The sequence below is a fragment of the Scylla paramamosain genome, chromosome 3, assembly GCF_035594125.1.
Source record: "Scylla paramamosain isolate STU-SP2022 chromosome 3, ASM3559412v1, whole genome shotgun sequence".
Classification (NCBI taxonomy): domain Eukaryota; kingdom Metazoa; phylum Arthropoda; class Malacostraca; order Decapoda; family Portunidae; genus Scylla; species Scylla paramamosain.
Genome location: NC_087153.1, coordinates 16,952,501 through 16,965,751, shown reverse-complemented (window position 1 = coordinate 16,965,751; position 13,251 = coordinate 16,952,501). Strand labels below are relative to the sequence as shown.

The window sequence follows — 13,251 nt, the reverse complement described above, 5'->3', positions numbered from 1 at the left end:
TCTCTCTCTGTCACTTAGGCTTGTCGCATTTGAAGGAAGCAGAGGGCGTCGCGGCGTCTCACATGAGCGGCCGCCGACAAAGATTTCCTGTCACTCAATGCCATTTCATTACTACACATAAATCACGAAGGAACACAGCGACACACACACACACACACACACACACACACACACACACACACACACACACACACACACACACACACAGCAGTAGCAGAATCAGTGTACACAACTTGAAGAGGAAAGATGAAGGGAAGGGAAGGGAACGAGAAGGAGCGAAAAGGAAAAGAAATTGCACTAAATGAAAGGAAATGAAGGGAGAAGAAAGGAAAGGAAAGGGGGCGCAAGAGAAGGAAAAGAAAAAGAAGGAAGGTATTATAAGAGAAAAACAAAGAAAAGGTATAAGGGGAAAATAAGGGAAAGGAAGGAAGGAAGGAGTAAATAAGGGAAGGAAAATGAAGGGAAGGAAAGGGAAGGGAAGGAAAGAGAAGGGATGGGAAGGGAAGGGAAGGGAAGACAAACAAGGCAAGGCAAGGCAAGGCAAGGCAAGGCAAGGAAAGGAAATGTGGAGGAAAGGAAGGGATAGAAAAAGAGACACAAAACAAGAAAAAGTAAAATAATAATAATAATAATAATAATAATAATAATAATAATAATAATAATAATAATAACAATAATAATAATAAATAAAAGAGAAGAAGAAAAAAAGAAATGGAGAGGAAGAGAAAGGAAATGAAAGTAAAGGAAAGGGAAGGAAAAGAGATGGTAAACACACGCCCTTTTGAGTCCAATTACAATCAGGTGGTAATCACACGTTGCTAATCACTCTCGTTTATCATCCACGTGTTTAATGAATTGAAAAATAATTAGGGACATTTACCAGCGAGAGAGAGAGAGAGAGAGAGAGAGAGAGAGAGAGAGAGAGAGAGAGAGAGAGAGAGAGAGAGAGATTCTTTTATAAATCAGGTCAAGAGAAGTGAAAGTGCAAATGAAACTATGTCTGATTTGACTTGTATAGGGAATGAGAAGTAATAAGAGAGGAGGAGGAGGAGGAGGAGGAGGAGGAGGAGGAGGAGGAGGAGGAGGAGGAGGAAAAAAATGAAAAAAGAAGAAAAGAAAGACTGAGACAACAAAAAGGGATTGAAAAGACGAGAGAGAGAGAGAGAGAGAGAGAGAGAGAGAGAGAGAGAGAGAGAGAGAGAGAGAGAGAGAGAGAGAGAGAGAGAGAGAGAGAGAGAGAGAGAGAAGATTGAGCATGTACATAAACGGTTGCTTTCACTCGCTAACTGACGGGAAGGAAAGAGAAGAGAGAGATAGAAGGGAGAGGGAAGGCGAAAGAGGGCAGGTGGTGGTAGTGAGAGAGGGAGAGGAGAGGAGAGGAGAGAGAGAGAGAGAGAGAGAGAGAGAGAGAGAGAGAGAGAGAGAGAGAGAGAGAGAGAGAGAGAGAGAGAGAGAGAGAGAGAGAGAGAGAAAAGACAGTGTTAAGTCACATGAAACTTTATAACACGAGCCTACAGAGGTCATCAATCCTTTCCTTCCCTTCCCTTCCCCTTCACTCCGTTCCGCTATTTCCCTCCCTGCCTGCCTACCTACCTACCTCCCCCACTCCCTCCCTCCCTCCCTCACAAACCAATCACACCTGCCTCCTCTCCCTCTCCTCCCCCCTTCTCTCTCTCTCTCTCTCTCTCTCTCTCTCTCTCTCTCTGCTCCTCTCACCTGCGCTGCTTTCCTCGCTCCCAATTCCCGCCTCTCATCTCATCTCATTTGACTCGCCAATTTCTCTCTTTTCCTCAATTACTTTTAACTTTTGATCTCCCTCGCCTTCTCACACTCTGATTCACTCCTGCTCGTTACTGCTTTTCACCTGCTGCTTTGTATCACGCACACACACACACACACACACACACACACACACACACACACACACACACACACACACACATACATACACATGGCGGTAGTCAAGTTATAATCCGATTGGGAATAAAAAATAAACTAAAAAAATCAAAAGCGCATCGTACTCGCTCGCTTTCCAAAGAACTGATTGAAAAAAAAAGTTGATAAAAAAAAGGAGAGGAGAGAAAAAATAATTCGAATACAGTTGTCAGAGCCTCGCACGATCTCTCATCTGTGTGTGTGTGTGTGTGTGTGTGTGTGTGTGTGTGTGTGTGTGTGTGTGTGTGTGTGTGTGTGTGTGTGTGTGTGTGTGTGTGTGTGTGTGTGTGAATTATGGAAATATTTCTTTTGTAAACAACCAACTACATATTTTCCCCTTCTCTCTCTCTCTCTCTCTCTCTCTCTCTCTCTCTCTCTCTCTCTCTCTCTCTCTCTCGCTTGTAGCGGAGCCTGTCAGCATGTGGAAAAGATAGTTTTATGATTTTCTTGGCGGTCACTGGCACTACAGACAACAACAGGTTCCAGTGTTCTCAGTTCATTAATTAGCTGATCCACTTCCTTACTTATTCAACACAATTAAAGTAAGGCAGGTCATCACAGTAAAAACAATGAACATTTTACCTTTCCTGATTTAAGACATTCTTCTAAACCCCAAGAAAACAAACAAACAAATAAATAAACAAACAAACAAACAAACATTTACCTTAAGCTTTAATTACTTAACAAAAGTAAATTCTTAACTCTTTTCACGGCTATGGTTTCTACCTAATGAAACCTTAGTGTAATTTCAGACTGTAGCTTCGAAACCCGCCACTGAAATTAAGGAGTGATAGTAGTAGTAGTAGTAGTAGTAGTAGTAGTAGTAGTAGTAGTAGTAGTAGTAGTAGTAGTAGTAGTAGTAGTAGTAGTAGTAGCCGCAGTAGTATCTTTATGACTTGAACTACTTAAAAGACGAGTTTCGGAACACTAAAACTAAATTAAACTAAATAAAACTAAACAGGCTTCCATTTTAAACTTTATCTGGCCACCTTCTTCATACGAGAGGCAAAGTAGCACAAACCTATTTTTCCCCCCTGGGCGTACCCTTGATTAGCCTCACACATAAACAAAGAAAGAAAAAATAGCAGCAGCAGCACACACACCTGCATAACTCCCCACTGTACCCTCCCTTCTCTCTCCTCTTCCCATCCAACCCTCCTCTCTCTCCCTGCCCTCCCTCCCAGACCCACCAAGACCTTACTGAAAACAGGAAACATGAATATTAAGAGACCCGTGTTTTGGCTTCTCTGGGTCATTCTACAAGCTCACCTTCCGTCTGCTCAGTGTTACCAGTTTACCAGTTAGGAGTTTTCACCAGTAAACAACGCCACCTGAAGGCCGCGGCGGTACAGGGCCTCGTTGTGCCGTGTGGGAAAATCTCGTACTTTCTACTGACATACAGTTTTTTACGAATAGCGATGCATGAAGGCCGCTCAAGGAAGGCTTCGTGGTGAGTAAGGAATGCCTGTACTACGTTGTAATGAGCACCTTTCACGAGTGCTATGCGTGAAGGTCCCAATGGGAGGTTTCAGTAGGTATTGTTTTAAGAATGATCGTACTTCAGAGAGAGAGAGAGAGAGAGAGAGAGAGAGAGAGAGAGAGAGAGAGAGAGAGAGAGAGAGAGAGAGAGAGAGAGAGAGAGAGAGAGAGAGAGATGGGGGGGACTGCTTTTGTTACTGAATAAGAAATACTTCACAAATGCACATATTTTATTGTTACCTAAAAGGAAAATGAAGTAAAATACAAAAAATTTTTCCCGGATCGTTTGCATAATAATCATTCAAATTTTATTAATAATAATAATAATAATAATAATAATAATAATAATAATAATAATAATAATAATAATAATAATAACCACTACAACAATTACTACTACTACTACTACTACTACTACTACTACTACTACTACTACTACTACTACTGCTATTACTACAACAAAAATCATTTAAGTTTCAAGTGCTACGGCAAGTCAAGAAGAGGTTATTTTCGGCCTTTCCACGGATGTTCACCCGAGGAGGAGGTGGAGGAGGAGGAGGAGGAGGAGGAGGAGGAGGTAATCCCTACCCGTAATGCGCCCAGACCCAAACACGCACGCCCTTGTATAAGCCTATTAAAGACACCTGATATACCTGAGTACTCCCGTTTCCTCCATTTTCTTTCTTCTTTTCTTCCTCTCTCTCTCTCTCTCTCTCTCTCTCTCTCTCTCTCTCTCTCTCTCTCTCTCTCTCTCTCTCTCTCTCTCTCTCCAATACTCCTTGCGTTGGTGTCTCAGTTTATCCTTCTCTTTTTTTCATCCTTTTTTTCTCTTCCTCCTCTTCCCCACTGGTGTCATTAATCGTCACAAAATATTAGCACACGTCTCGCTTTTATGAGAGAGAGAGAGAGAGAGAGAGAGAGAGAGAGAGAGAGAGAGAGAGAGAGAGAGAGAGAGAGAGAGAGAGAGAGAGAGAGAGAGAGAGTTTTACACCTAACACTCATTTTCCCCGTCATCGCAGACTCACGGTACTAAAAAGAAAGGCAGGAGGAGGAGGAGGAGGAGGAGGAGGAGGAGGAGGAGGAGGAGGAGGAGGTACAGTAAGTAAACCAGCCAACAGCCAATTAGCCAGTCAGCCAGCCAGTCAGTCAGCCAGTCAGTCAGTCAGTTGGTCAGCCAGTTAGTCATTCAGTCAGCCAGTCAATCAGTCAGTTGGTTGGTCAGCCAGCCAGCCAGCCAGTCAGTCAGTCAGTCAGTCAGTCAGTCAGTCAGTCAGCCAGCCAGCCAGCCAGCCAGCCAGCCAGTCAGTCAGTCAGTCAGTCAGCCAGCCAACCAGTCAGTCAGTCAGTCAGTCAGTCAGTCAGTCAGCCAGTCAATCAGTAAGAGAGATGCTAACACACACTATTACGCCTTAATACCTTCGCGATAAACACTACTGACACAATTTTCCCTCATTTTTTTATTAGTATTACCTGTTCCTTATCAATCTAGCACACAGACGAATGAATGATGCTATTTGCGGTGTGTGTGTGTGTGTGTGTGTGTGTGTGTGTGTGTGTGTGTGTGTGTGTGTGTGTGTGTGTGTGTGTGTGTGTGTGTGGCCTCAATGCCTGCCTGGCCAGGCCGCGCTAAATGTCAGGGTGAAGGAGGACGAGGAGGAGGAATACAAAGGAATACAAAGGAAAGCCAAACAGCAACAGACCTTTTGGTCCTTGCAAAGCTGTTTGGTAACTACTTCTAACTAGCTACAGGGAAGAGAGACAGGACAGCACAGCGGAAGGCTCCTCCCCACCCACCACTCCCTCCAGGTTGCGCTAGCATGGAAATAGATGGAAAAGTACCATGCAGTGTGTGAAAACTGACATGGAATTTTCATAGGAAAGGATGAAAGGAAGTTCTACTATTCACCCTACGGTGAACTCTATACGCTATCTGAAGAGGAGGAGGAGGAGGAGGAGGAGAACGAGAACAACAACAACAACAACAACAACAACAACAACAACAACAACAACAACAACAACAACAAAGACCAACAACATCCTTATAGTTAATAAAACACACACACACACACACACACACACACACACACACACACACACACACACACACACACACACACACATGAACACAAACTAGATCACACACTTGCTAGATTCACTGGTCAACTGATAACTGACTGACTAACTGACAGATACAGGACCCCACGACAACAACAACCCGGTCTCACGGCGCACCTCTGACTCCTGCTTCTGAATGAGGTATAAACTTACATCTTCATATCTACCTGTTAACTAATCTATATATAACAGTAATTCTCCAGGTTCATCTCGTCACATATCCTTAGCTCCCCTGTCAATGCACGCGGTGAAATCTGATGCTCCTGTTTACCTGAGGCTGGGAGGGACAGGTGAAGGAAAGGTGAGGGAAAGATGAAATAGCAATGAGGAGGGATGTAACGTAATGGACGAGGAGTGGCAATAGATGAAGAGAAACGAGGATGAGGTGAGATTAATTGAGGATAAAGCCGAGGATAACATAGGCGTGGAAAGGAGGGAGTGAAAGAGTGAAAGAGAGAGAGATGGGAAGGCTATGTGTTTGGAGATGAGATGGGCATAAAAGAAAGGATTTGAATGATGGCTGTCAGTGGAGATAGGAGAGAGAAAGGATAGATGCAGGAAATGTAGGAGGGTTGAGGTAAGCCTGGTGATGTAATGAGGTTGAAATGGTAGGAGGAGGATGAGATGAGGAGACACCAAAAAATTAAGAAAGAAAGAAAGAAAAAAAAAGGAAGAAAGAAACAGGAAACTTATTTAATTCCTAAGCTCCAAAATTATTTAAAAGAATGCAGCACAAAAACAAATCTCTAGAATTTTGCAGGGGACTATGAGGAGAGCTATCTATCACTGAGAGGGAGAGGGAAAGCTGTATATGGGAGCCAATGATTATACCTGGTAACGTCCGTGTGTTATACCGTGAAAATCCGGAAAATACCAACCAGGGCCCCTTCTCGCCCACCTCACGTACCCGGCCGCTACATAATTCAAAAACAGAAAGAACGCGCCGCTGATACAGATGAAGAAAGACTACAAGTTATGTACAGATCTTTTGGTGTAGCCTTCCATCATCCGTCTCTCTCTCTCTCTCTCTCTCTCTCTCTCTCTCTCTCTCTCTCTCTCTCTCTCTCTCTCTCTCTCTCTCTCTCTCTCTCTCTTCCGTGTAGATTACTGAATTCTTAGTTTCTTTTTTATTCTATTTGCTTATTTCTGCTTGTTTATTTGTTTGTTTACGTGTGTGTGTGTGTGTGTGTGTGTGTGTGTGTGTGTGTGTGTGTGTGTGTGTGTGTGTGTGTGTGTGTGTGTGTGTGTGTGTGTGTGTGTGTGTGTGTGTGCGTTGCTTTCCTTGACACCTCCACTTTATTTTCTCAACTTTTGATGATTGCAAGGCCTCAACCAGTCACTCAGTCATTCAGTCAGCCAGTCAGTCAGTCCTTACGTATGTATGTATGTATGTATGTATGTATGTAGGTAGGTAGGTAGGTAGGTAGGCAGGTAGGTAGGTATGCACTAAGTCAGTCAGCAAGTCAATCAGTCAATCAGTTAATAAATACGAAGATAAGTGAATCACCCAGTTAGTCAATCATAAGGTCAGGATAAATAAATAAGTCAGTCAGTCAGTCAGTTAGCTAGCCAGTCAGTCAGTCAGCCAGTCAGTAAGTCACACCCTTCCTTTCTTTCAACACTCAGCCGCTCGATAACAGACCCAAGCCATCCCTCTAATAATCCTCTCCTCTCATTCCCTTCACGTCTCTCTCTCTCTCTCTCTCTCTCTCTCTCTCTCTCTCTCTCTCTCTCTCTCTCTCTCTCTCTCTCTCTCTCTCTCTCTCTCTCTCCATTAGGTTTCTTCCCCCTTGATCCCTCCCTTCCTCCCTCAGGCTTCAATCTCTCACTCCTTCACTTTCTCCTTCAGATTTCCCTCCCTTCCTTCATTTTACGTGAATTTCCTTCCTCTCTTTTTTGCTTTTTTTAAATTTTTCCCTCCTTTGCTTTCCTCTTATCTTCATTTTTTTCCCCCTTCCCTTACCTTACCTCTTATTTGCCTTCCCTTTCCTCTTATCTTCCTTCCTTCCATTCCCTCTTATCCTCCTTCCTTTATCCTACGTAACAGCTTCCTATATTCCTTTTCCTCTTCCTTATTTCCTCCTTTTCCTTCATATTCTTCCCCCCTTTTCCTTCCCTCAAACCTTCCGTGACACTTATCTTTTCTCCCCCAATTCTCTTTCCCCTCACCCTCCGCCCTTAAATTTTTTCCCCTTCTCTCCCCTCTCTGCATGAATAGTAGTTATTTTTCCAATTATCCTGTCCTCTATGCTTTCCTGTCATTCATTTCATTGTATTTCGTGTCATATTTGTATTGATTTTTTGTTTTTTATCCACAATGAAACACGGCGCTATATGACTTGGTGTTGTGGCGCCTCAGTCAATCAGTCAATTAGTTAATCGACCAGTCAGTCAATTTATAGGACAGTTAATCACCTCACTCACTCACTCACTCATTCACTCACTCACTCATTCGTTTCAGTCACTCAATAGACCATATTCTGAAACGCTTCTGGCAGCACCTCCACTATTTCCTGAAAGTTCTAGTTAAAGTAAGACGGGTTTCTAAAGGTGTTTTTATTTATTTATTTATTGTTATTTTTTTACAGTTCTAGTGGCAGAGCAACAACATTTCTACATTATGAACAGGAGAAAACACTTTTGAGAACCCGGCTAATCATCTCTGTGGCCTTCAAAAACAGTCGTGGTGACAGAGCAAAGCGTTTTAAAATACGGGCCACTCACTCAATCAATGTCAGTCACAACACTCACCTTCCGAGTCCTAAGTTGCCGCTGTTCACTCCCTCTCTCGCTCACTCACTCACCTTCCGAGTCCTGGGTTGCCGCTGCAGGTTGCTCCTCCCATTGATAATGACCGCCTCGCCCTCAAACACAATGCCTGAAGGTGCGGGGGGAACACCTGGCCGGCTGTCGAGGTAGTCCAGGCCGTCGTCCAGGTCGTCGCCGTCGGTGCTGGAGTCCATGCGGCCGTCCCAGCCCGGCATGATGACGTAGCCAGAGTCCAGCTGCAGGAGAAAGAGAAAGAGAGGAGTCCAGTATTAGGTTTGTTCATTGTACGGTGAGTCAGCGCCCCCTCACACGACACACTGGCGCCGACTGACACACACACACACACACACACACACACACACACACACACACACACACACACACACACACACACACACATGCATGATATATTCTCGTGTATATTTTTGTTGAAGGTGAGAGAAAAGATCGATATTTGTGAGTTTACACGTCTACCCACTGAAAGATCTTCAAGTTTCCACATCAAGGAAGAAATTGTACATGAAAGTTTATGGTGAAATGTATACATAAGATAGATGATTTAGCCTTCCGGACAGATAGACAGACAGACAGACAGACAGACAGACAGACTGACAGATAGATAGAGAGGAGGATATGGATGAATGGGCTTTATTACTGAAGGAGTGTGTGTGTGTGTGTGTGTGTGTGTGTGTGTGTGTGTGTGTGTGTGTGTGTGTGTGTGTGTGTGTGTGTGTGTGTGTGTGTGTGTGTGTGTGTGACTGTACATAAAAGACGAGACGCAAGGATTTTGACTCATTGCTGTAGGAAGAAAATAACAGTAATTGGTAAGAACCACACACACACACACACACACACACACACACACACACACACACACACACACACACACACACACAGGGAAAACCATAATGCGTGCGTGACCTCCGTTTGAGTGCGTGTAGTTTCCCATGAGATCCCATTTACCACTCACTCCAACCCAACCACGTGTATTAATAAATCCTGATGGGGAGACATGAAGAAGACAATATTCCGAAACATCTCGCCGTACTTCTCCTCTACATTCAAGAGGCTCTAGTCAACGTTACACTGGTTTCTAAATGTATTTTTATGGTTCTAGTGACAGATTAACAAGATTTCTGTAGTATTAACAGGGGAAATAGTCTTGAGAACCCGGCTAATCATCTCTGTGGCTTTTGAAAATAGTCAAGGTGAGAAAGCGAAGTGTTTCAAAATACCAGATGTGCGTGAAGTGAAAGAAAACGGAGATGTACACACACAAATGGGGCCTCCTCGACGGGGACGCGGCGCCAAAGGAAAGTCATGCTTGGGAATGAATTAATGAATGCAAAAATGAGGTTATGTTATTGGCTGTGCTCGTGTGCGTGTATCCGGAACGTGTCTGTGTCATTGGGGATAAAGACTCGCTATTTGTTGATCCTTGCCCCTCGTCCGCTCTCACGCTTCCTCCTCCTCCTCTGAAAATAATGCCTTTAGTCCGTGCCATCCGCTGACGTGATAATTCTCTCTCTCTCTCTCTCTCTCTCTCTCTCTCTCTCACTCTCTCTCTCTCTCTCTCTCTCTCTCTCTCTCTCTCTCTCTCTGATTTTTTTCCCTATTCTTATCTCCTCTTACTTTTTTTTTTTCAAGCACAGTATGACTTTTTCCCTTCTTATCTCATTTTCCTCTTCATCTTATCACCTCCGCCTTCCTTCACTTCCTCCATCTTCTCACCGCCACACCCTTCTGCCGGAGAGCGCCCCGTCTGGTAAGGAACACGGCCTCTTCACACGCCAAGACCTCACAATACTGCACTCGATCACAATTACTTCACCATTACATTAATACTGCTTTCAAAACACCGTGACTTTTCTTTTTCCATCTTTCTTTTTGTTTCATTCTTGCAGGCATATTTCTTCGAGTCCTATGTATTTAAGTGTTGTAAAATAGGTATATAGATAAATAAAACTTACACTATTTTGATTTCTAAGTAACATCGGTTGAGCAATACATGTGCCATCGCTAAAAATATATAGAAATTAGCAAACAAGTTAATAAAATATAAGATTAGATACACAAACAACTTATCATCTTATGCCATGGCTAGGAATGTAATCTTCACGTCTCGTTTATTTATTATTATTTTTAGTTTAATTTTAGCTTCCTACACAATCGCTCTGTCGTGTCCCCAAGCCAGTGCATGTGTCCTGATACTCAACACGCAGTCTGCCGTCACACAGGCCTGCCCGGCGCCCCACGCACGCCAAAAGCCACCCAAGGGACAGGTTACTCATTCCTCCACTCCGATACTCTGGCTGCTCCACTTCAGTAGTCACAGATACAACTTGATGTCTTGAAGTGGTGAATTCCTATCCTTTACTTAGCCACTTCAATATGTAATGTAGTGAGGATCGTTCCTATCCCTTACTTTAATACTTCAATATGTAGTGAGGGTTTTAAGTAGTCCCCCAGTCTTATCTCGCCTCTCTTACTTCATAACTAAGAATTTCAATTGCACTGTAGACAGATAGATAAATAGATACACATATAGAGAGGTGGATAGATATGTGTTTTTTATTAACCACACCAGAGATCATACAGTCGTCCACCTATTTCCATGCATAGTGTGTCGTGTGCCTCTGTTTTCTTAAGTTTTATCATTCCTCAAACCGACAATTTCGAGTATTTATTGATCCTGTATCACCGTTTTCTTTAGCTGCATCGTTCCTCTGACCAACATTTACGTACTGTGCTTTTAGAAGACCTGTATCACCGTTTTCTGCAGTTTTCTTAAGACACTCCTCAAACCGGCGCTTACAGTTATCATTCTTCAAGTAACGGGAGAACACATAGAGATACCCGGCCCTCCCAAATCCTCTTAAAGCGGCAAGGTTTTAATGAAGTAACAGAGCTCCCCCTCCCTGTCTCTTCCCCCCTTCACCTTCAGACCTCCTCACCCCGCCCCGCCCGTCACGCCCGCGCCCCGCCACGCTCCCCACCTCATCTTACGCCTACTAAACCATACCTGTCTGGCAGCAAGGAAGTTCTCCTCCTCCTCCTCCTCCTCTTCTTCCTCTTCCTCCTCCTCCTCCTGTTACTCGTTATCTTCTTCCTGTTACTCGTCTTTCTTTTCCAGTTGTTTATCATGTTCTTGCTTCTTTTTTCAACTTATTTATCTCTTTGTTTTCTTCCTACTTTACTCTAATTTATCTTCCTCTCTTCTCTTCTCTTTCTTTCTTTCGTTCCTACCTTCTTTCAACTTGTGGTCTTTCTCTTACTCCTTTTTTTTTTTCCTTCTCTGAATCCTCTTTCTTATACCTACATTCTTAGGTTCTTGCAAGTTCTTCTCTTTCTTTCTTAATTCCTCTTTCTATCCTTTCTCCTTCACTCTCTTTCATATCGTCCTCTTTCTTATATTCCTCCTGCTTTCTTCCATGATCTCTTATTTCGTCCTTTCTCATATCTCTTTCTATTCATTCCTTCTCTCTTCTCTCTCTTCTGTTCCGGGTCTTTTCTATCAGTCCTCTTAAAAACATTCCTTAAAACTTTCCTCCACGCCATCCTCCTCTTCGTCTTAGTCTCCTTCCTCCTCTTCCTCCTTTTTCCATTTTTTTCTTTCCATCACTCCTTCTTTCTCTTCCCTTGAACTTTCTTCCAAATCATCATCATCTTTGTCTTAATCTTCTTCTTCCTCCTCCTCTGCCACTGCCGCCGCCGCCGCCGCCTCCAGCCTGCAGCCTTGCAATGTGGGCCACAAAACGGAGCTAATCACTACCTTCGCAACCAATATGTTTTTATTTAAGTTTTGAACCGTGACGCACCATACCGGAGGCCGCGCGTCAGCAACTCTCCTCTCTCTTCTCTTCTCTCCTCTGACTCTTTCCCGTACCTACATTCCATCTCCCTACTTCATGTTCTCTTTCTTCATTTCCTTCTATTCTTTCATATCAAGTTTTTTTTTTTTTCGTGTGTGTGTGTGTGTGTGTGTGTGTGTGTGTCTGTGTGTATGTGTGTGTTCTTTTTCTTTTCTTTATATTTCTCTTAATTCCCTCACTCTTCCTCTTCATTTTATCCCTTTTTCTTTTTTCTTTTTCCTTTTCTCTCAGACATCTTTTTTTATCATCTTCCTTTTCATGTACTACTTTCTCTTTTTCCTGCCTGTTCTCTTCATCTCTTTTTTTCTCCTCCTTTTCACATTCCATTCGCTTCTCTCTCTCTCTCTCTCTCTCTCTCTCTCTCTCTCTCTCTCTCTCTCTCTCTCTCTCTCTCTCTCTCTCTCTCTCTTCCATGTCTTTTCTTCTCCTTTATCCTTTCCTCCTATCCATCTTCTCATCACTTTTCTTCTATATCTTCCATTCCCTTTCAATCTTCCTAATTCCTCCTATGCCTTCTCTCTCTCTCTCTCTCTCTCTCTCTCTCTCTCTCTCTCTCTCTCTCTCTCTCTCTCTCTCTCTCTCTCTCTCTCTCTCTCTCCCTCTCTCTCTCTCCTCCTTTCCTATCTTTGCTTTCTCTTCTCCTCCTTTTTTAATTCTCCCTTCATCCTCCTCCCTTTGTCTTAATTCATCCTCTCCTCCTCCTCTCTTAATTCTCCCTCATCCTCCTATTTTTCTCTTAATTCTCCCCCTCCTCCTCCTCCTCCTCTGTCAGGCTGCCTCCCTCGCGTGGGTGCGGGGCCCTTCCTCGTGGTCTCGGGGATGTGGGTCACCGTAGACTAGATCACGGAGGGCGGGGCAGGGAGGGGAGTTATGAGGCGGGGGTTGTGTTAGTTAGTAGGGGGTCGTGGTGTGGAGGAGGAGGAGGAGGAGGAGGAGGAGGAGGAGGAGGAGGAGGAGGAGGAGGAGGAGGAGGAGGGTTAAACTTGTCTCAGGGGCTTCCATGGTATGTCGTTGTTGTTGTTGTTGGTTTAAAGTGTGTGTGTGTGTGTGTGTGTGTGTGTGTGTGTGTGTGTGTGTGTGT

The 13,251-nt window shown here is 43.8% G+C and overlaps 1 protein-coding gene across 1 annotated transcript in view; it reads right to left on the bottom strand.

Annotated features, from left to right (window-relative positions):
• Positions 1-13,251, bottom strand: part of LOC135096374 (nascent polypeptide-associated complex subunit alpha, muscle-specific form-like) — a 116,213-nt gene that overhangs the window by 26,640 nt on the left and 76,322 nt on the right. The window contains exon 2 of the mRNA XM_063997840.1: positions 8,334-8,534. Within this exon, the coding sequence (XP_063853910.1) occupies positions 8,334-8,534 (201 nt within the window). The remainder of the gene's footprint in view (positions 1-8,333; positions 8,535-13,251) is intronic.